At 41.2% G+C, this 25,251-nt stretch overlaps 1 protein-coding gene across 1 annotated transcript; it reads right to left on the bottom strand.

Moving 5' to 3' along the window:
• Nucleotides 1–568: 568 nt before the first annotated feature.
• On the bottom strand, nucleotides 569–25,251 carry LOC113900783 (olfactory receptor 1J4-like). Its single transcript, XM_027554424.1, has 2 exons — nucleotides 24,755–25,251; nucleotides 569–1,508 (listed from the first exon to the last, which is right to left on the bottom strand). Exons 1-2 carry the CDS (start codon nucleotides 25,249–25,251, stop codon nucleotides 569–571), a joined length of 1,437 nt encoding a protein of 478 aa, XP_027410225.1.

Here is a 25,251-nt window from a genome sequence, read left to right as displayed (position 1 = left end):
GTCCATGGGATTCTCTAGGCAAGAGTAGAGGAGTGGGGTAGTTTTTCCAGTAGTCACATATGGATGTGAGAGTTGGACTGTAAAGAATGAGTGTTGAAGAACTGATATTTTTGAACTGTGGTGTTAAAGAAGACTCTTGAGAGTCCCTTGGACAGCAAGGAGATCAAACCAGTCAATCCTAAAGGAAATCAACCCTAAATATTCACTGGAATGACTGATGCTGAGGCTCCAATAATTTGGCCACCTGATGCAAAGATCCAACTCATTGGAAAAGACTCCGATGCTAGGAAAGATTGAGGAGAAGGGACAACAGAGAATGAGATGGTAGGATGGCAGAACTGACTCAATGGACATGAGTTTGAGCAAACTCTGGGAGATAGTGAAGGACAGGGAAGCCTGGCATGCTGGTCTTCATGGGGTTGCAAAGATTGGACACAACTGAATGACTAAAAAACATGAAAGCAGAATGCATATTCATTTGAAGTTAAGCAGAGTTGCCAACCATAGAATAATTTTAGAAGATATGTATCACTGTGCTCAAGACTGCAAACAGAGGATTTAGTTATTCTCATCTGAAGAAGTTACCCCTAAAGACAAATATTTCTAGGGCTTGTTTTATATCTCTGTTTCTGAGGCTATAGATAAAGGGATTCAGCATAGGAGTAACCACTGTATACATGACTGAAGCAATTACGTCTTTGTCATTGGAGTCCCATAATAAGGAGAAAAAGTAAGCACCAGCAAGTGTCCCATAGTACAAAGATACCACAAAGAGGTGGGAGCCACAGGTGGAGAAGGCTTTAAAGAGTCTCTTAATGGAGGGGACCCTCAGGATGATGGTCCCTATATGAACATATGAGCCCAAGATGATACTCAGAGGCAAGATGAACAGCATTCCTCCTTCAGTAAAGATGACCAGCTCATTGATGGAAATGTCTGAGCAGCTCATCTTCAGGAGGGAAGGGAGATCACAGAAGAAGTTGGGGATAGTATTTTCAGCACAGAAAGACAGTTGGACCAAGAGGAGGGTGTGCAACAGGGCATGGATACAACAGAAGAACCAGGACACAGCTACCAATGAGATACACAGCTCCTGTCTCATGACAGTGGTGTAGTGAAGTGGCTGGCATATGGCCACGTACCTGTCATATGCCATCACTGCAAGAAGGAAGTTGTCAAAACAGCCAAAAAGTATGAAAAAATACATCTGGGAAATGCACTCCACATAGGGGATGGATTGTTGTTGAGTATGCATGTTCATCAGCATCTTTGGAACTGTGATAGTGGAAAGGGAAATGTCAGAGAAGGCCAAGTGGCTGAGGAAGAAGTACATGGCAGTGTGCAGGTGAGGGTCCAGCCTGATGAGCAGGATGATGAGCAGGTTTCCCAGCACCGTGGTCAGGTACACACCCAGGAACAAGGCGAAGAACACACCCTGCTGCTCTGGCCTGATGGGGAGCCCCAGAAGGAGGAACTCGGACACGCTGCTCTGGTTCTCCTTCCTCATGCTTTGCTCATGTCTCCTGGGGGTGAAGGAGAGGGGAAAATGTCAGAAGCTTTGATATTGTAATTAAGGCTGCCACACTAAGGTCTCTCTGGCTTCCCTGGTGGCTCAGACAATAAAGAGTCTGCCTGCAATGCGAGAGACCTGGGTTCAGTCTCCAGGTTGGAAAGATACCCTAGAAAAGGAAATGGCAATCCACTCCAGTATTCTTGCCTGGGAAATCCCATGGATGGAGGATCCTGGCAAGCTACAGTCCATGGCATTGCAAAGAGTCAGACACAACTGAGTGACTAACACACACACACACACACTAAGGTCTCTAACGTACTCATATAGAAGAAGAATTTTCTCCTAAATTTCTTTTATCACCTAGTACTATTAGAGCAAGTGACAAATCCTCAATGCTCAATAGATTAATTTGGATAGAGACCACAGTACATTCATTCTTTGGTTTTCTTTTTAATTAACCATGTTTCTGGAACTAAGCTTTTGACTAGAAAGTGAAAATTTCTCAGTCGAGTCTGACTCTTTGTGGCCCCATGGACTATACAGTTCATGGAATGCTCCAGGCCAGAATACTGGAGTGGGTAGCTGTTCCCTTCTCCAAGTGATCTTTCCAACCCAGAGATCGAACCCAGGTCTCCCACTTGTCAGGTGGATTCTTTATCAGCTGACTCAAGATATAGGAATAAACAAGGCACACAGGGCCTCTTCTGTCTGAATACTAACCTTCTAAGGAACACCTGCCAAAGGACTGACTAACGTTATGGATCTGAAGCCAGATTCCTCATGCTGCAATCCTGGCCCCACTGTTTTCTAGCTGTATGATTTGGGATGCTAAATCTCTCTTAGCCTCTTGTTGTGCCTCTGTAACGCTGAGATACCAATATCACACATCACACATTCATAGAGTTAATCAGAGGGTTCTAATTCAATGTGCATTAATTAGTTAATTAATTATCTAAGAGCAGAATCCTGCATAAAACACATACAAAATTTTATTGATTACTTTTATGATAGGATAAGTATCCAAAAACCCAGTATCAAATTCAGGGACTTAATAAAACAATATTATGAGATGATCAGCACAAGGACCAAGAAACTGGGCTAAAATTTGCATCTATCTGAGCTCTCACACTCTTAAGGTGAACTTCTGAGTTTGGATCCTATTAGTGGGATAAATTCCCTAGGGGAACATATCTTTGTTGTTGTTCAGTCACTCAGTCATGTCCGACTCTTTGTGACCCCATGGACTGCAGTACACCAGGCTTCCCTATCCTTCACTATCTCCCAGAGTTTGCTCAAACTCATATCCACTGAGTTGGTGATGCCATCCAAATATCTCATCCTCTGTCACCCCCTTCACCTCCTGCCCTCAATCTTTTCCAGCATCAGAGTCTTTTCCAATGAGTTGGATCTTTGCATCAGGTGGCCAAAGTATTGGAGCTTCAACATCAGTCCTTCCAGTGAATATTCAGGGTTGATTTCTTTTAGGATTGACTGGTTTGATCTCCTTGCTGTCCAAGGGACTCTCAAGAGTCTTCTTAGGCACCACAGTTTGAAAGTTCAATTCTTTGGCACTCAGGCTTCTTTATGGGTCAACTCTTACATCCATACAAGACTACTGGAAAAATGATAGCTTTGACTATACATACCTTTGTCAGCAAAGTGATGCCTCTCCTTTTAATACATTGTCTAGGTTTGTCATAGCTTTTCTTCCAAGGAGCAAGTGTCTTTTAATTTTGTGGCTTCAGTCACTGTCCACAGTAATTTTGGAGCCCAAGAAAATAAAGTCATCACTGTTTGCATTGTTTCCCCATCTGTTTGCCATGAAGTGATGGGACCAGATGCCATGATCTTTGTTTTTTGAATGTTGAGGTTTAAGCCAGCTTTTTGTCACTCTCCTCTTTCACTTTCATCAAGAGGCTTTTTAGTTCCTTTTTGCTTTCTGCCATTAGGGTGGTGTCATCTGCCTATCTGTGGTTATTGATATTTCTCCTGGCAATCCTGATTCCAGCTTGTGCTTCATCCAGCCTGGCATTTCACATGATGTACTCTGCATAAAAGTTAAATAAGAAGAGTGACAATATACAGCCTTGACATACTCCTTTCCCAATTTGGAACCAGTCTATTGTTCCATGTCTAGTTCTAACTGTTGCTTCTTGACCTGCATATAGGTTTCTCAGGAGGCAGGTAATATGGTCTGGTATTCCCACCTCTCTTAGAATTTTCCATAGCTTGTTGTGATCCACACAGTCAAAGGCTTAAGTGTAAGCAATGAAGGAGCAGTAGATGTTTTTGTGGAATTCTCTTGCTTTTTCTATGATCCAACGGATGTTGGCAATTTGATCTCTGGTTCCTCTGCCTTTTCTAAATCCAAATGAACATGTACTTGGTTCATGTACTGTTGAAACCTAGTTTGGAGGATTTTGAGCATGACTTTGCAAGCATATGAAATGAGTGCAATTCTGCAGTAGTTTGAATATTACTTGGCATTATCCTTCTTTGGTATTGGAATGAAAACTGGCCTTTTCTAGTGCCTTGACCACTGCTGAGTTTTGCAAATTTGTTCACATATTGAGTGCAGCATTTTAACAGCATCATCTTTTGGGATTTGAAATGTTTCAGCCAGAATTCTATCATCCCTGCTAGCTGTGTTCAGAGTAATGCTTCCTAAACCCCACTTGACTTCAACTCCAGGATGTCTGGCTCTAGGTGAGTGATCACACCATCATGGTTATCTGGGTTATTAAGACATTTTTTGTACAGTTCTTCTGTGTATTCTTTCCATCTCTTCTTAGTATCTTCTGTTTCTGTTTGGTCGATACTGTTTCTGTTATTTTTTGAGCCCATCTTTGCCTGAAATGTTCCTTTTATATCATTAATTGTCTTGTTTATCTTCTTGTCAAGAAATAAACCATCCTTCTGTAAGTGTATCTCCAACATTTCTGGTGCTTCATGTTGACTCAGATCTGGATGTTCATAGGTAGGAAGACACCTGAGATCTGGGATCTGAGAGCTAGGAGATACTGAAGGATTGGAAGGGTTTATTAGAATTTAGTTGCCTGATTGATCATTCATGATTCCCCAACATTGATCTTCACACTGGATAATTATTGACATGTAATGAACACTATGTCAGACTAATAAATTTTTGGATAATAGCTTCACTAATTTTTTTCAACAGTCCTAAGAGGTAGGTGTTATTATTCACTGTCAACATACTCAGAAAGAGTAGGAAGCTAGCATGTTCATACAGTAGCTTCTATAGTCACATTCATCTCTTGTGTTTTTTTTTAATTTATTGGAATGTCTATTCCTATGACTCTACTCTTTCTCTGTCTCTCTTTTGTTAGAGAAAATAGTCAGGACCTTAAGATGTGTTATTTCAAGATCCGATGGAGTCTTCTACTCAGATAACTGTCAACACTCATATTCCTGAAGTCCTTTAGTCTGTAAATGGCTTTTATTTGCCTTCAATTTTGTTCAGTCCATCAGTGTTTATTTATATCTGGAAAGCAGAGAAAACTTTCTTGCCTTGAAAATCCTATGAACAGAGGAGCCTGGTAGGCTACAGTCCATGGGGTTGCAAACAGTCGGACATGACTGAGCACAATTGTACACACACACACACATACACACATACTCAAACTATTAATAGGTGAATACAGTCAGGATGTGTGTCAGCAAAACTCACAAACAAAATGTACGTGTACAATTCAACTACACACAGAGAACGCTCAAGCATCCTCTACACAGATACTGCAGTCCAAGAGGTTATTCATATCTGAATCATGAGCCATGCAGAAGGTATTACACACAGCACACAAGCAAAGAATGCAAGTCAAGTGAGCACACACTGATAGGAAATTTCCAGCTTCTCTGGAAATCCAGTTACAAAAACACATATAGTTGTACAACACAATGCACACACAAATACATTCAATGTCCCTCATGGTCACAGATGCACACGTTTACACACGACACACATGCATGATTTCTGGGCTCCTCCTGAGCTATAACAGTGATATGAGTTCAGATACCTTCCTCTTCTTTCTGTTACCTGAATCCTCACTTTCTGCCCAAAAGACCCAGCATCCAAAGAAAAAAAGCAAACCTTGGTGGCCTGAGGACCTTTACAGACTCTCATGTCTGTTCAGCAACCTAAAAACAACAGGCAAGAAGGTCTCCTTTGACTCATGAGAAAGAAACCCCAGAGAGAAACAGCCCCCAGTCCCTGACTAGAGAAGCAGTCAACTGGGGCTAATTGCCCAGCTTCCTCCTGGCCCCTCAGGAAGGAGTATACTTGGAGTGCAGTGGGGCTGAGCTATACCTGCAGCCACAGGAGAAATTGTCCCTAAAGTCAGTGGTACCTTGGGCTTCTGGTCAAGACTCAGCTGGGAGGCAGAGGTTCCCCCATTCCCTGTGGCCTCTGCATCGTGCGTTCAGCTTCTCTCTACCGATGTATGGTACACACAGTCCTTATGATCTCAGCAAGCTTCTTTCTGCAGGCTTCCTAACATCTACACAGGCTTATGTTAGAACACAAAGTCCCTTAAAATGTACAGGTCTTCTCACTTTTCTGTGAGGTTCTCTAGGGTAAGGTCTGTGCCTTGTTCAGGAGTAGGGGAACTGAATCTATAACTTTGAAAAAGACTCAGGGCTCTCCCCCTAGTAAGAGAGCATGACTGAGCAAGTTATCAGAGAGCTCGGATTCAGTTTCTTCAAAGTAGAAGTAATAATCATTTCCTTCATGTCAATTTGAAGGATGTGTAAATGAGTTTTATTGAAAGCTTGACAAATGTTAAGGTTTATTGTCAATGTCTTTATCACTGAGTTCATGCATACTAGTCGTTTTAGTCATGTCCAATTATTTGCAACTCTATGGACCATAGCCCACCAGTCTCCTCTGTCCATGGTATTCTCAAGGCAAGAATATTGGAGCAGATTGCATGCCCTCCTGCAGGGGATCTTCCCCACCGAGGGATCCAACCTACATTTCTTAAGTCTTCTGCATTGGCCCGCAGGTTCTTTATCACTAGTGCTACCTGTGAAATCCCTTTTTGTCACTAGGGATCAGCTATGGCTCACAATAGACACCTTGTCATTACTGAATTGGAGATATGAATGGCAACCCAAACCAGTGTTCTTGCCTGGAGAATCCCATGGACAGAGGAGCCTGGCGGACCACAGTCCATGAGGTAGCAATGAGTCCAGGACAAGACTGAGCGCCTGATACACACACACACACACAATCACTGAATGAATTCATCTTTTCATTCATGTGCTTAAATGATCATTAAGGCTCTCATAAAAGTAAACACTAATGTATGCTCTGGAGACATAACAGTGAATAATATCAACAGATATCCCTTTTGTGAAATACACACCCAAGTAGGAGTGGTGCAGAAAAAAAACCAATGCAAAATGAATAGCAGATAAATGGTCAAAAGTGCTGGGGCATGATAAAAATCAGGCACAGAGTTAGGGAGAATGAAGAAGTTCAGAAAAGACCTAGTGTTACATGTCTTTTCAGTGTTACAGGGTTATTTTTCACAGAAGCCCAGATATCCCTTCAATCAAGTGACTCCAGATCTGTAAACTCGTTTACACCATCGCACACCTACTAGAATGGCTACAATGGAAATGGCTAAATGGAAAGGACCACTGCTATCAAGTGTCACTGAAGGTATGACAGAATTGTAACTCTCATACACTGCTAATGGGAGTATGAAACAGTTTGAAATTTTCTTTAAAAGCTAAACATAGGAGGAGGAGCCAAGATGGCGGAGGAGTAGGATGGGGAGAACACTTTCCCCCCTACAAATTCATCAAAAGAACATTTAAACGCTGAGTAAATTCCACAAAACAACTTCTGAAGGCTGGCAGAGGACATCAGGCACCCAGAAAAGCAACCCAAGTCTTCGAAAGGAGATAGGAAAAAATATAAAAGACAAAAAAAAAAAAAGAGACAAAAGAGGGAGGGACGGAGTTCCGTCCCGGGTAGGGAGTCTTAAAAAGAGAGAAGTTTCCAAACACCAGGAAACCTTCTCACTGCCGAATCTGTGCCGAGCTTTGGAAGCACAAAGGGCAACATAACAGGGAGAAAAAATAAATAAACAATTAAAACCCGCAGATTGTGAGCCCTACGGTAACTCCCCAGGCGGAGAAAGAGCGCAGACACCTGCACACACCATTAGCAAGCAGGGGCTGGGCAGGGAGGCGCGGCGCGGGCTGCATCGCTTAGAGTGAGGACCTGGCCTGAATACCCTGAGCGCTATCTGACCGAAATAATTTGGGCTAGCAAACCAGACTGTGGGATATCTACCATGCGAAAAGCCAGCCCTAACCTAAGACACCGCCAGGCCCCTGCACGGAACAAAGGACTGAACAGAGATAGCTGGCTGCAGACAATCCCCCTCCAGTGACAGGCAGCCAGGACCGGAAGGGGGCAATCGCAGCCCCAGAGCAACACTATCTATAAAACTGTAAGCAGGCTTCTTTGCTAACTAAAACTTCTTGGGGGTCTGGACGGTCAACATCTGCCTGAGAAGGTGCGCCGGTTGTACACCTAGATAACCGAACGGTGGGGAGGCGATAAGTTGCAGCAATCGTGCTCACCAAACACCTCATCACCTGAGCTGCTCGGACCTGGGAAGGGCACAAAGCGCAGGCCCAACCGAGTCTGTGCCTCTGAGGACTACCCAAGTGCCTGAACCTGAGCGGCTTGGACCTGGGAGGTGCAGGCAGCCCAGGACCGGCCACAGATGGTTCCCTGCAGAACAACCTAGAGCCTGAGCAGTGTGGGCAGGGAGGCTACAGGCGCCGTGAGCGGGGGCAGACCCAGTGTGGCTGAGGCACTGTGAGCACACGCCAGTGTTATTTGTTTGCAGCATCCCTCCCTCCCTCCCCACAGCGCAACTGAACAAGTGAGCCCAAAAAGAAAAAAAAAAAAAAAAAAGTGCCCTCCACCGTCCCCTGTGTGTCAGGGTGGAAATCAGACACTGAAGAGACCAGCAAAAAGAAGAAGCTATAACAGAGGGAACCGCCTTGGAAGCTACAGGCAATAGATTAAAACCCTACCTACTACCCTAGGTAGTAGGTAGTTACTACCGACTACCTAGGAAGGGGCCTATAGATCTTGAGAAATATAAGTCAGACCAAGGAACTAGCCAAAAATGAACTGAATCCACAATACTCACAAAAAAAACAGAGAAAGTCCTAGATATATTTTTACTATTTTTACAATCATTCTTTCTTTCTTTTTTTAAATTAAAAAAAAAAATTCTAAGTCCTCTGTTATTCCTTTAATTTTCACTTTTATAACCTATTACTTTGCAAAAAAAAAAAGACTTTTTTTTTTACAGCAAACTTCATATATATATTTTTTTATAATTTTTTGACCTTGTTTTTTTTTTCTTTTTTTCTTCTTTTCTTTAACATTGTATTTTTGAAATTCCAAACTCTACTCTAGATTTTTAATTTTAGCTTTTTGGTATTTGTTATCAATTTTGTACCTGTATTTTCTTTATAATTTTTGCGACTTTGTTTGTTTTTGTTTTTTTCTCTCTTTCTTCTTCTTCTTTTTTTTTTAAATTGTATTTTTGAAATTCCAAACTCTACTCTAGATTCTTAACTTTTGCTTTTTGGTATTAGTTATCAATTTTGTACCTATATTTTCTTTATAATTTTCACAACCTTGTTTGTTCATTTTTTCTTTCTTTTCCTTCTTCTTTTCTTTAACATCTTATTTTTGAAATTCCAAACTCTACTCTAGATTTTTAATTTTTGCTTTTATGTATTTGTTACCAATTTTGTATCTTTAAGAATCCAATCTTCAGTACCCATTTTTCACTACGGAGCGAGATTATTGGCTTGACTGCTCTCTCTCCCTTTAGACCCTCCTTTTTCTCTACCAGGTCACCTGTGTCTCCTCCCTAACCCCTCTCTACTCTACCCAACTCTGTGAATTTCTGTGAGTTCCAGATGGTAGAGAAAACTTAGGGAACTGATTACTGGCTGGATCTGTCTCCCTCCTTTTCATTCCCCCCTTTTATCCTCCTGGCCACCTCTGTCTCCTTCCTCCCTCTTCTCTTCTCTGTATAACTCCGTGAACATCTCTGAGTGGTCCAGTTGTGGTGTGCACATGAGGAAGTGATTACTGGCTAGCCCACTCTCTCCTCTATTGATTCCACCTCATCTAATTCGGGTCACCTCTAACTCCCTCCTCCCTCTTCCCTTCTCCATGTAATGCTGTGAACCTCTCTGGGTGACCCTCACAGTAGAGAAACTTTTCATCTTTAACGTAGATGTTTTATCAACGGTGCTGTATAGAAGGAGAAGTTTTGAAACTACTGTAAAAATAAGACCAATAACTGGAAGCAGGAGGCTTAAGTCCAAACCCTGTCTCCAGGGAACTCCTGACTCCAAGGAACATTAATTGACAGGAGCTCATCAAACGCCTCCATACCTACACTGAAACTAAGCACCACACAAGGGCCAACAAGTTCCAGGGCAAGACATACCAAGCAAATTCTCCAGCAACAAAGGAACACAGCCCTGAGCTCCAAGATACAGGCTGCCCAAAGTCACCCCAAAACCATAGACATCTCATAACTCATTACTGGACACTTCATTGCACTCCAGAGAGAAGAAATACAGCTCCACCCACCAGAACACCAACACAAGCTTCCCTAACCAGGAAATCTTGACAAGCCACCTGTACAAACCCACACACAATGAGGAAACGCCACAATAAAAAGAATTCCACAAACTGCCAGAATACAGAAAGGACACCCCAAACTCAGCAATTTAAACAAGATGAAGAGACAGAGGAATACCCAGCAGATAAAGGAACAGGATAAATGCCCACCAAACCAAACAAAAGAGGAAGAATAGGGAATCTACCTGATAAAGAATTACGAATAATGATAGTGAAATTGATCCAAAACCTTGAAATCAAAATGGAATCACAGATAAATAGCCTAGAGACAAGGATTGAGAAAATGCAAGAAAGGTTTAACAAGGACCTAGAAGAAATAAAAAAGAGTCAATATATAATGAATAATGCAATAAATGAAATTAAAAACACTCTGGAGGCAACAAATAGTAGAATAACAGAGGCAGAAGATAGGATTAGTGAATTAGAAGATAGAATGGTAGAAATAAATGAACCAGACAGAATAAAAGAAAAACAAATTAAAAGAAATGAGGACAATCTCAGAGACCTCCAGGACAATATTAAATGCTAAAACATTCGAATCATAGGGGTCCCAGAAGAAGAAGACCAAAAGAAAGACCATGAGAAAATACTTGAGGAGATAATAGTTGAAAACTTCCCTAAAATGGGGAAGGAAATAATCACCCAAGTCCAAGAAACCCAGAGAGTCCCAAACAGGATAAACCCAAGGCGAAACACCCTAAGACACATATTAATCAAATTAACAAAGATCAAACACAAAGAACAAATATTAAAAGCAGCAAGGGAAAAACAACAAATAACACACAAGAGAATTCCCATAAGGATAACAGCTGATCCTTCAATAAAAATGCTTCAAGCCAGGAGGGAATGGCAAAACATACTTAAAATGATGAAAGAAAATAACCTACAGCCCAGATTATTGTACCCAGCAAGGATCTCATTCAAATATGAAGGAGAAATCAAAAGCTTTACAGACAAGCAAAAGCTGAGAGAATTCTGCACCACCAAACCAGCTCTCCAACAAATACTAAAAGATATTCTCTAGACAGGAAACACAAAAACAGTGTATAAATTCGAACCCAAAACAATAAATTAAATGGCAACAGGATCATACTTATCAGTAACTACCTTAAATGTAAATGGGTTGATTGCCCCAACCAAAAGACAAAGACTGGCTGAATGGATACAAAAATAAGACCCCTACATATGTTGTCTACAAGAGACCCACCTCAAAACAGGGGACACATACAGACTGAAAGTGAAGGGCTGGAAAAAGATATTCCATGCAAATAGAGACCAAAAGAAAGCAGGAGTAGCAATACTCATATCAGATAAAATAGACTTTAACACAAAGGCTGTGAAAAGAGACAAAGACGGACACGACATAATGATCAAAGGATCAATCCAAGAAGAAGATATAACAATTATAAATATATATGCACCCAACACGGGAGCACCACAGTATGTAAGACAAATGCTAACAAGTATGAAAGGAGAAATTAACAATAACACAATAATAGTGGGAGACTTTAATACCCCACTCACACCTATGGATAGATCAACTAAACACAAAATTAACAAGGAAACACAAACTTTAAATGATACAATAGACCAGTTAGACCTAATTGATATCTATAGGACGTTTCATCCCAAAACAATGAATTTCACCTTTTTCTCAAGCGCACATGGAACCTTCTCCAGGATAGATCACATCCTGGGCCATAAATCTAGCCTTCATAAATTCAAAAAAATAGAAATCATTCCAAGCATCTTTTCTGACCACAATGCAGTAAGATTAGATCTCAATTACAGGAGAAAAACTATTAAAAATTCCAACATATGGAGGCTGAACAACACACTGCTGGATAACCAACAAATCACAGAAGAAATCAAAAAAGAAATCAAAATTTGCATAGAAATGAATGAAAATGAAATCACAACAACCCAAAACCTGTGGGACATTGTAAAAGCAGTCCTAAGAGGAAAGTTCATAGCAATATAGGCATACCTCAAGAAACAAGAAAAAAGTCAAATCAATAACCTAACTCTACACCTAAAGCAACTAGAAAAGGAAGAAATGAAGAACCCCAGGGCTAGTAGAAGGAAAGAAATCTTAAAAATTAGAGCAGAAATAAATGCAAAAGAAACAAAGGAGAACATAGCAAAAATCAACAAAACCAAAAGCTGGTTCTTTGAAAGGATAAATAAAATTGACAAACCATTAGCCAGACTCATCAAGAAACAAAGGGAGAATAATCAAATCAATAAAATTAGAAATGAAAATGGGGAGATCACAACAGACAACACAGAAATACAAAGGATCATAAGAGACTACCATCAACAATTATATGCCAATAAAATGGACAACGTGGAAGAAATGGACAAATTCTTAGAAAAGTACAACTTTCCAAAACTGGACCAGGAAGAAATAGAAAATCTTAACAGACCCATCACAAGCACGGAAATTGAAATGTAATAAAAAATCTTCCAGCAAACAAAAGCCCAGGTCCAGACGGCTTCACAGCTGAATTCTACCAAAAATTTAGAGAAGAGCTAACACCTATCCTGCTCAAACTCTTCCAGAAAATTGCAGGGGAAGGTAAACTTCCAAACTCATTCTATGAAGCCACCATCAGCCTAATACCAAAACCTGACAAAGATGCCACAAAAAAAGAAAACTACAGGCCAATATCACTGATGAACATAGATGCAAAAATCCTTAACAAAATTCTAGCAATCAGAATCCAACAACACATTAAAAAAATCATACACCATGACCAAGTGGGCTTTATCCCAGGGATGCAAGGATTCTTCAATATCTGCAAATCAATCAATGTAATACACCACATTAACAAATTGAAAAATAAAAGCCATATGATTATCTCAATAGATGCAGAGAAAGCCTTTGACAAAATTCAACATCCATTTATGATAAAAACTCTCCAGAAAGCAGGAATAGAAGGAACATACCTCAACATAATAAAAGCTATATATGACAAACCCACAGAAAACATTATCCTCAATGGTGAAAAATTGAAAGCATTTCCTCTAAAGTCAGGAACAAGACAAGGGTGCCCACTTTCACCTTTACTATTCAACATAGTTTTGGAAGTTTTGGCAACAGCAATCAGAGCAGAAAAAGAAATAAAAGGAATCCAAATTGGAAAAGAAGAAGTAAAACTCTCACTATTTGCAGATGACATGATCCTCTATATAGAAAACCCTAAAGACTCCACCAGAAAATTACTAGAACTAATCAATGATTATAGTAAAGTTGCAGGACATAAAATCAACACACAGAAATCCCTTGCATTCCTATACGCTAATAATGAGAAAACAGAAAGAGAAATTAAGGAAACAATTCCATTCACCATTGCAACGGAAAGAATAAAATACTTAGGAATATATCTACCTAAAGAAACTAAAGGCCTATATATAGAAAACTATAAAACACTGGTGAAAGAAATCAAAGAGGACACTAATAGATGGAGAAATATACCATGTTCATGGATTGGAAGAATCAATATAGTGAAAATGAGTATACTACCCAAAGCAATCTATAGATTCAACGCAATCCCTATCAAGCTACCAATGGTATTCTTCACAGAGCTAGAACAAATAATTTCACAATTTGTATGGAAATACAAAAAACCTCAAATAGCCAAAGCGATCCTGAGAAAGAAGAATGGAACTGGAGGAATCAACCTGCCTGACTTCAGGCTCTACTACAAAGCCACAGTCATCAAGACAGTATGGTACTGGCACAAAGACAGAAATATAGATCAATGGAACAAAATAGAAAGCCCAGAGATAAATCCACACACATATGGACACCTTATCTTTGACAAAGGAGGCAAGAATATACAATGGATTAAAGACAATCTCTTTAACAAGTGGTGCTGGGAAAACTGGTCAACCACTTGTAAAAGAATGAAACTAGAACACTTTCTAACACCATACACAAAAATAAACTCAAAATGGATTAAAGATCTAAACGTAAGACCAGAAACTATAAAACTCCTAGAGGAGAATATAGGCAAAACACTCTCTGACATACATCACAGCAGGATCCTCTATGATCCACCTTCCAGAATATTGGAAATAAAAGCAAAAATAAACAAATGGGACCTAATTAAACTTAAAAGCTTCTGCACATCAAAGGAAACTACTAGCAAGGTGAAAAGGCAGCCTTCAGAATGGGAGAAAATAATAGCAAATGAAGCAACTGACAAACAACTAATCTCAAAAATATACAAGCAACTCCTACAGTTCAACTCCAGAAAAATAAATGACCCCATCAAAAAATGGGCCAAAGAACTAAATAGACATTTCTCCAAAGAAGACATACAGATGGCTAACAAACACATGAAAAGATGCTCAACATCACTCATTATCAGAGAAATGCAAATCAAAACCACTATGAGGTACCATTTCACACCAATCAGAATGACTGCAATCCAAAAGTCTACAAATAATAAATGCTGGAGAGGGTGTGGAGAAAAGGGAACCCTCTTACCCTGTTGGTGGGAATGCAAACTAGTACAGCCACTATGGAGAACAGTGTGGAGATTCCTTAAAAAAACTGGAAATAGAACTGCCTTATGATCCAGCAATCCCACTGCTGGGCATACACACCGAGGAAACCAGAATTGAAAGAGACACGTGTACCCCAATGTTCATTGCAGCACTGTTTATAATAGCCAGGACATGGAAGCAACCTAGATGTCCATCAGGAGATGAATGGATAAGAAAGCTGTGGTACATATACACAATGGAGTATTACTCAGCCATTAAAAAGAATACATTTGAATCAGTTCTAATGAGGTGGTTAAAACTGGAGCCTCTTATACAGAGTGAAGTAAACCAGAAGAAAACACCAATACAGTATACTAATGCATATTTATGGAATTTAGAAAGATGGTAACAATAACCCTGTGTATGAGACAGCAAAAGAGACACTGATGTATAGAACAGTCTTATGGAGTCTGTGGGAGAGGGAGAGGGTGGGAAGATTTGGGAGAATGGCATTGAAACATGTATAATATGTATGAAACGAGTTGCCAGTCCAGGTTCGATGCACAATACTGGATGCTTGAGGCTGGTGCACTGGGACAACCCAGAGGGATGGTATGGGGAGGGAGGAGGGAGGAGGGTTCAGGATGGGGAACAAATGTATACCTGTGGTGGATTCATTTCGATATTTGGCAAAACTAATACAATATTGTAAAGTTTAAAAAAAAAAAAAGCTAAACATATACCAAAATAGATAACTAATAAGGACCTACTGCATAGCACAGAGAACTCTACTCAATACTCTGTGATGGCCTATATGGGAAAAGAATCTAAAGCAATGGATATACGTATAACTGATTCACTTTGTTATGCAGCAGGAACTAATATAGCATTGTTAATCAACTATACTCCAATAAAAATTAAAAAAATAAAAGTAGTGAAGTGGGGAAAAAAGTTAAAATATACAGTAAGTTACTTACATATGAACAAGTTCTGTTCTGAGAGTGCCTTTATTAGTTCAATTTGCTCACGAGTCCAACAGAGTTAGCTTAGATACCCAACTAACACAATCAGCTGTAGAGTACAATACTATAATAGGTTTATAATACTTTTCACACAAATAATACATAAAAGACAAACACAAAAAAGCAAAGAAAACATTTTTAATCTTCTAGAACAGTACCTTGAAAAGGGCAATACTACAAATAACAACTTGCACAAAGGGACACATTTGCATCTTTGGAAGTTTGCAATTGAGGTTATTGTACCCAGCATGGGACTAGGTATTTTTCCAGAGAAAAAGAATGTATACATCTATACATAGATTTATACAAGAATGGTCACAACAACTTTATTTAATAGCTAAAACTGGAAATAGCCCATATATCCATCAAAAAAAGCTGTGGTATATCCATGCAATGGAATACTATTTACCAATTTTTATAAATGAACTGTTGATAAACAGTACCACATGAATGAATCTCAAAATACTTACACTGAGGGAAAGAAGGCAGCAAGAAATAAATACAAGCTGTATGATTCCACTTAAATTAATTTCTTTTTTTTTTTCTTTCTTTTTTCTTTAAGTCATTCAATCATGTCCTACTCTTTGTGACCCCATGGACTATACTGTTCCTGGAATTCTCCAGGCCAGAATACTGGAGTGGATAGCCCTTCCCTTCTCTAGGGGATCTTCCCAAGCCAGGGATCGAATCTCGGTCTCCTGCATTGCAGACTTATTCTTTATCAGGTTAGCCACAAGGGAAGCCCAAGAATACTGGAATGGGTAGTCTATCCCTTCTCCAGCAGATCTTCCCAACCCAGGGATTGAACCGGGGTCTCCTGCATTGCAGGCAGATTCTCTACCAACCTAGCTATCAGGGAAGCCCAGAAGATGCAAACTAATCCATGTGACAGAAAAAGATCAGTGTTTCCCCTGAGTACAGATGAGACAAGCAGAGAGAAAAGTAGGGTAGCTGCCAGAATTCATGATCTTCATGATCTGCAGTGATAGTTTTAAAACTAGTCAAATAGTGTACATTAGATATACAAAGTTTATTGTTTATCACTTACTGCAGCTGCTGCTAAGTCACTTCAGTTGTGTCCGACTCTGTGTGACCCCAGAGACAGCAGCCCACCCGTCCCTGTGATTCTCCAGGCAAGAACACCCCCTCCTCAAATCTGGGTGTTTTTAAAGAAACAATTTTTAAAAAGTGTGGCCCTGTTATTTCTCTATTGAATCCCTTTTTATAAGGGTTCTCAAATCCTCAGACTGAAAACCAGAAAGTCTACTATAAAGGTTAATTTTATGTGTCAACTTGGCTAGGCTGCAGGACTTGGATATTTGGTCAAATACAACTTTAGATGTTTCCATGAAGCTATTTTTTGGATGAGGTTAACATTTCAGTGCTCAGACACTGATAAAGCAGATTGTCCTTCATAATGTAGGTGGGTCTCATCCAATCAGCTGATGGCCTTAAGAGAAAAACTGACCCCCCACCCCCCCAAAAAAAAGAGGCAAGTCTATTCTCAGACTACTTTCAGACTCAAACTGTAACTTTTCCATGGGTTTCCAGACTGCCAACCGACCCTGCAAACTTTGGACTTGCTAGTGTCTACAATTACATGAAAGTGAAAGTGAAGTTGCTCAGTCTTGTTCGACTCTTTACGACCCCATGGACTGTAGCCTACCAGGCTCCTCCCTCCATGGGATTCTCCAGGCAAGAATACTGGAGGGGGTTGCCATTTAGTTCTCCAGGGGATCTTCCCGACCCAGGGATTGAACCCGGGTCTCCCACATTCCAGGCAGACGCTTTAACCTCTGAGCCAATTCCATGAACGAATTCCAATAACACTCTTTCTACACACACACACACACACACACACACCATTCATTCTATTTCCCTAGTGAACCTTGACTAATACACTTGCTATAACCTTAAGTGCCCTACAAATCTGACCCTCTGATATCTCTAAGCTTATTGCCTACCACCTCTACCCAACTCAGCCTGTCCAGCTGCACAGGTCCCTTAATGTCCCTGGAACAGGCCAGGCACCCTCTTACCTCAGAGTATTTCTAGGTCCTGATGTCCATGCTTGGAATACATTTAACCAGATACCCCCATGGCTGGCTTACCTGTCCTCACTAATGTCTTGTTTGCTTGTTATCTTTCCAAGAAGCTCTACCTCCTGGACCATACAATGTTAAATTAAGAACCCCATCCCCAGCATGCTTGCCCTCCCTTTTTATGCCTCCATTATTCACAGAAGTTTTTGCCTACAAGCAAAACTTAGGATTTATTTCAGATGCAAAAACCACCTTCCATAGAGCTCACATTCCAGTAAAGAAGCAATAACAGTTAAAAAATAAGTAAAGCTTATGGTGTGTTAATTCAAAACTGCTGTGGAAAAAAAAACGAGTGTGATGAGCAGAATCAGGAGGGCTGGGATAAAAGGTCTAAAAGGGGATCAATTTTTTAAAATCTGTATTCCCAGAAAGTAGAAAATTGCCTGGTATATAGTACCATGCAGTAAATATTTTTGTGTGCAAAAATTGTAAATTTATGCATTTAATTTTTTCCTATTAGAAGTGAGACCTCTGTTTGGGAAAAAGACAACACTCATTTTCCCAGACTAAACTTAATCAGACAGCTGAAGGCTGTTCTCAACACAAAAATTCAATTTAGAGGGAAAAAATTATAGTCTTCCTAGAATGGGGAAATATGGTATTTTGATGGACTACTCTGTGGTTCCCTATTGTCAGAAGCACAGTAAAATTAAAGTTTACTTCAGTTTTAGCAAACCATCAAAAGTAATTTATAACAAGATACTGCATTGAGAAGGTAAGCATTCTGGACTTTACTAAAACTGAACGTGAGAAACATTATATTTGTAGCTCCGGAAAACACTAGAAAAGAAAGAAGAAATATGAAGGTGGTTTATATCTCATTTATTTCAACAGATAGAAACAGCAGATTATAAAGAAACGTTACATCACCTATTACTAAGGAAGGTTCTTTAACCTAGCAAAAGAATATTACACAAAACTTAACTGGTTCTACTTGAGATTCCAAATGTTCACCATAGAAAAGTAAAGTGCCCGAGGCCAGGGGCGGCAGCCGGGAGGAGCAATCCCACATCCAAGGAGCCGTGGCTGCATGGGTGCAGGAGGGCCTAGAGGAGCTATCCCACGTTGAAGGTCAGAAAGGGCGGTGGTGAGGAGATACACCTCGTCCAAGGTAAGGAGCAATGGCTGCGCTTTGCTGGAGCAGCTGTGAAGAGATACCCCAAGCCCAAGGTAAGAGAAACCCAAGTAAGATGGTAGGTGTTGCAAGAGGGCATCAGAGGGCAGACACACTGAAACCATACTCACAGAAAACTAGTCAATCAAATCACACTAGGACCACAGCCTTGTCTAACTCAATGAAGCTAAGCCATGCCCATGGGGCAGCCCAAGATAGGCGGGTCATGGTGGAGAGATCTGACAGAATGTGGTCCACTGGAGAAGGGAATGGCAAACCACTTCAGTATTCTTGCCTCGAGAACCCCATGAACAGTATGAAAAGGCAAAATGATAGGATACTGAAAGAGAAACTCAGGTCTGTAGGGGCCCAATATGCTATTGGAGATCAGTGGAGAAATAACTCCACAAAGAATGAAGGGATGGAGCCAAAGCAAAAATAATACCCAGTTGTGGATGTGACTGGTGATAGAAGCAAGGTCCGATGCCGTAAAGAGCAATATTGCATAGGAACCTGGAATGTCAGGTTCATGAATCAAGGCAAATTGGAAGTGGTCAAACAAGAGATGGCAAGAGTGAATGTCGACATTCTAGGAATCAGAGAACTGAAATGGACTGGAATGGGTGAATTTAACTCAGATGACCATTATATCTACTACTGCGGGCAGGAATCCCTCAGAAGAAATGGAGTGACCATCATGGACAACAAAAGAGTCTGAAATGCAGTACTTGGATGCAATCTCAAAAACGACAGAATGATCTCTGTTCGTTTCCAAGGCAAACCATTCAATATCACAGTAATCCAAGTCTACGCCCCAACCAGTAACGCTGAAGAAGCTGAAGTTGAACGGTTCTATGAAGACCTACAAGACCTTTTAGAACTAACACCCAAAAAGGATGTCCTTTTCATTATAGGGGACTGGAATGCAAAAGTAGGAAGTCAAGAAACACCTGGAGTAACAGGCAAATTTGGCCTTGGAATACAGAATGAAGCAGGGCAAGGACTAATAGAGTTTTCCAAGAAAATGCACTGGTCATAGCAAACACCCTCTTCCAACAGCACAAGAGAAGACTCTACACATGGACATCACCAGATGGTTAACATCAAAATCAGATTGATTCTATTCTTTGCAGCCAAAGATGGAGAAGCTCTATACAGTCAGCAAAAACAAGACCAGGAGCTGACTGTGGCTCAGATCATGAACTCCTTATTGCCAAATTCAGACTGAAATTGAAGAAAGTAGGGAAAACTAGCCCATTCAGGTATGACCTAAATCAAATCCCTTATGATTATACAGTGGAAGTGAGAAATAGATTTAAGGGCCTAGATCTGATAGATAGAGTGCCTGATGAACTATGGGATGAGGTTCGTGACATTGTACAGGAGACAGGGATCAAGACCATCCCCATGGAAAAGAAATGCAAAAAAAGCAAAATGGCTGTCTAGGGAGGCCTTACAAATAGCTGTGAAAAGAAGAGAAGCGAAAAGCAAAGGAGAAAAGGAAAGATATGTACATCTGAATGCAGAGTTCCAAAGAATAGCAAGAAGAGATAAGAAAGCCTTCTTCAGGGATCAATGCAAAGAAATAGAGGAAAACAACAGAATGGGAAAGACTAGGGATCTCTTCAAGAAAATCAGAGATACCAAAGGAACATTTCATGCAAAGATGGGCTCGATAAAGGACAGAAATGGTATGGACCTAACAGAAGCAGAAGATATTAAGAAGAGATGGCAAGAATACACAAAAGAACTGTACAAAAAAGATTTTCACAACCCAGATAATCACGATGGTGTGATCGCTGACCTAGAGCCAGACATCCTGGAATGTGAAGTCAAGTGGGCCTTAGAAAGTATCACTATGAACAAAGCGAGTGGGGGTGATAGAATTCCAGTTGAGCTTTTCCAAATCCTGAAAGATGATGCTGTGAAAGTGCTGCACTCAATATGCCAGCAAATTTGGAAAACTCAGCAGTGGCCACAGGACTGGAAAAGGTAAGTTTTCATTCCAATCCCAAAGAAAGGCAATGCCAAAGAATGCTCAAACTACCACACAATTGCACTCATCTCACATGCTAGTAAAATAATGCTCAAAATTCTCCAAGCCAGGCTTCAGCAATATGTGAACTGTGAACTTCCTGATGTTCAAGCTGGTTTTAGAAGAGGCAGAGGAACCAGAGATCAAATTGCCAACATGAGCTGGATCATGGAAAAAGCAAGAGAGTTCCAGAAAAACATCTATTTCTGCTTTATTGACTATGCCAAAGCCTTTGACTTTGTGGATCACAAGAAACTGTGGAAAATTCTGAAAGAGATGGGAATACCAGACCACCTGACCTGCCTTTGAGAAACCTATATGCAGGTCAGGAAGCAACAGTTAGAACTGGACATGGAACAACAGACTGGTTCCAAATAGGAAAAGGAGTACATCAAGGCTATATATTGTCACCCTGCTTATTTAACTTGTATGCAGAGTACATCATGAGAAATGCTGGACTGGAAGAAGCACAAGCTGGAATCAAGATTGCCGGGAGAAATATCAATAACCTCAGATATGCAGATGACACCACCCTTATAGCAGAAAGTGAAGAGGAACTAAAAAGCCTCTTGATGAAAGTGAAAGAGGAGAGTGAAAAAGTTGGCTTAAAGCTCAACATTCAGAAAATGAAGATCATGGCATCTGGTCCCATCACTTCATGGGAAATAGATGGGGAAACAGTGGAAACAGTGTCAGACTTTATTTTTCGGGACTCCAAAATCACTGCAGATGGTGACTGCAGCCATGAAATTAAAAGATGCTTACTCCTTGGAAGGAAAGTTATGACCAACCTAAATAGCATATTCAAAAGCAGAGACATTACTTTGCCAACAAATGTCCGTCTTGTCAAGGCTATGGTTTTTCCTGTGTTCATGTATGGATGTGAGAGTTGGACTGTTAAGAAGGCTGAGTGCCAAAGAATTGATGCTTTTGAACTGTGGTGTTGGAGAAGACTCTTGAGAGTCCCTTGGATTGCAAGGAGATCCAGCCAGTCCATTCTGAAGGAGATCTGTCCTGGGATTTCTTTGGAAGGAATGATGCTAAAGCTGAAACTCCAGTACTTGGGCCACCTCATGCAAAGTGTTGACTCATTGGAAAAGACTCTGATGCTGGGAGGGACTGGGCGCAGGAGGAGAAGGAGACGACAGAGGATGAGATGGCTGGAGGGAATCACTGACTCGATGGACGTGAGTCTGAGTGAACTCCGGGAGTTGGTGATGGACAGGGAGGCCTGGCGTGCTGCAATTCATGGGCCGCAAAGAGTTGGACATGACTGAGAGACTAATCTGATCTGATCTAATAACATATTTGAGAATCCTGACCATCTACCACCTCCGGGTCAGAAACTCAGGACATGAAAACGTATACTACTACTAAGTCGCTTCAGTTGTGTCCACTCTCTGCAACCCCACAGACGGCAGCCCACCAGGGTCCCCGGTCCATGGGATTCTCCAGGCAAGAACAGTGGAGTGGGTTGCCATTTCCTTCTCCAATGCATGAAAGTGAAAAGTGAAAGTGAAGTCACTCAGTTGTGCCCGACTCTTAGAGATCCCATGGACTGCAGCCCACCAGGCTCCTCCATCCATGGGATTTTCCAGGCAAGAGTACTGGAGTGGGGTGCCTTCGCCTTCTTCTTGAAAATGTATAGCTTGGCCCAAAATAGAATTGTGTTTCATGCCTCTTAGTTTAGTTTAGTTCAGTCACTCAGTCGTGTCCGACTCTTTGCGACCCCATGAACTGCAACACAACAGGCCTCCCTGTCCATCACCAACTCCCAGAGTTCACTCAGACTCACATCCATAGAGTCGGTGATACCATCCAGCCATCTCATCCTCTGTCGTCCCCTTCTCCTCCTGCCCCCAATCCCTCCCAGCATCAGAATCTTTGCCAATGAGTCAACTCTTTGCATGAGGTGGCCAAAGCACTGGAGTTTCAGCTTTAGCATCATTCCTTCCAAAGAAATCCCAGGACTGATCTCCTTTAGAATGGATTGGTTGGATCTCCTTGCAGTCCAAGGGACTCTCAAGAGTCTTCTCCAACACCACAGTTCAAAAGCATCAATTCTTTGGCACTCAGCCTTCTTAACAGTCCAACTCTCACATCCATACATGAACACAGGAAAAACCATAGCCTTGACAAGACGGACATTTGTTGGCAAAGTAATGTCTCTGCTTTTGAATATGCTATTTAGGTTGGTCATAACTTTCCTTCCAAGGAGTAAGCATCTTTTAATTTCATGGCTGCAGTCACCATCTGCAGTGATTTTGGAGTCCCGAAAAATAAAGTCTGACACTGTTTCCACTGTTTCCCCATCTATTTCCCATGAAGTGATGGGACCAGATGCCATGATCTTCATTTTCTGAATGTTGAGCTTTAAGCCAACTTTTTCACTCTCCTCTTTCACTTTCATCAAGAGGCTTTTTAGTTCCTCTTCACTTTCTGCTATAAGGGTGGTGTCATCTGCATATCTGAGATGATTGATATTTCTCCCGGCAATCTTGATTCCAGCTTGTGCTTCTTCCAGCCCTAAGTTTTTCATGATGTACTCTGCATACAAGTTAAATAAGCAGGGTGACAATATATAGCCTTGATGTACTCCTTTTCCTATTTGGAACCAGTCTGTTGTTCCATGTCCAGTTCTAATTGTTGCTTCTTGACCTGCATATAGGTTTCTCAAGAGGCAGGTCAGGTGGTCTGGTATTCCCATCTCTTTCAGAATTTTCCACAGTTTCTTGTGATCCACAACGTCAAAGGCTTTGGCATAGTCAATAAAGCAGAAATAGGTGTTTTTCTGGAACTCTCTTCCTTTTCCAATGATCCAGCGGATGTTGGCAATTTGATCACTGGTTCCTCTGCCTTTCCTAAAACCTTCTCGAACATCTGGAAGTTCACAGTTCATGTATCATGCCTCTAATCTTAGCCTAAAACAAACCTGGTTTCATCGTTAAAATAGAAGTATAAAATATCAGCATCATGTTTTCCTTTTGAGAGTGATGGTTGGTGTGTGTTGTTATCTTCAGTCTTTTTTCAGGAAGATAAAACAACAGTGCAGCATATTCAGAACAATAATTCACATATGTAACTATTAAGGAGTTGGGGGCTTTGAAGACCACACGTTGCATGTGTGCTGTAGGCAATGCCATGAATAAATGTGCAATAGATATGACTAAAGTGAAAGGAATTCATCCAATAACATTGTGACCACTTAGAGGACAGTTGGGAAGATGCTAGAGACATGTGTGGTCAACACACAACTTTTCAAGAGGGTATATCTGACAAGGTCAGTGGGTGACATAAGAACATGTTTAGGTGATTCTCACTGGATGAGAAAGTTATTTCTTCTGAAAAGAAATCCCAGAGCCAATTTCATGTCTCTGTTCCTTAGGCTGTAGATGAAGGGGTTTAGCATTGGTGTCACCAGTGTGTACATCAGTGAGGCAATCATGTCTTTGTCTTTGGACTTGCCTGATGAAGTGGAAAAGTACAGTGCCATAATGGTTCCATAGAATAGAGACACCACAGAGAGGTGGGAGCCACAGGTGGACAGGGCTTTGCAGATCCCCTTCGTAGAAGGGACCCTCAGGATGGAGACCCCAATGAGACCATAAGAGACCAGGATGCCACTCAGTGGAAGAATAACAACTGCAGTCCCTGCAGTGAATATGACCAGCTCATTGACAGAGGTGTCTGAGCAGGAGAGCTTGAGCAGGGCAGCAAGGTCACAGAAGAAATGTGGGATGATGTTGTCTTCACAGAAGGACAGCTGCGCCAGGAGGATGGTGTGGGACAGGGCAATGACACAAGAGAGGAGCCAAGATCCAGCCAGCAGAAACATACACAGCCCCTCCCTCATGATGGTGGTGTAGTGGAGAGGGTGACAGATGGCCACGTACCTGTCATAAGCCATCACTACAAGAAGAAGGTTATCAATGCAGCCAAAAAGTAGGAAAAAATGCATCTGTGCTATGCACTCTGCATAGGGGATGGATTGATCCTGGGTTTGCATGTTTATCAGCATCTTAGGGATGGTGACAGATGAGAAGGAGATGTCAGTGAAGGCCAAGTGGCTGAGGAAGAAGTACATGGGTGTGTGGAGGCGAGGGTCCAGCCTGATGAGCAGGAGGATGAGCAGGTTGCCCAGCACCATGGTCAGGTACACGCCCAGGAACAGGGCGAAGAACACGCCCTGCTGCTTTGGCTGGATGGGGAGCCCCAGGAGGAGGAACTCGGACACATGGCTCTGATTCTCAAGTCTCAT

The sequence above is a fragment of the Bos indicus x Bos taurus genome, chromosome 11 (assembly GCF_003369695.1).
Source record: "Bos indicus x Bos taurus breed Angus x Brahman F1 hybrid chromosome 11, Bos_hybrid_MaternalHap_v2.0, whole genome shotgun sequence".
Taxonomy (NCBI): domain Eukaryota; kingdom Metazoa; phylum Chordata; class Mammalia; order Artiodactyla; family Bovidae; genus Bos; species Bos indicus x Bos taurus.
Note: the sequence above shows the minus strand (reverse complement) of the source record. Positions and strands in the feature narration are given on the sequence as shown.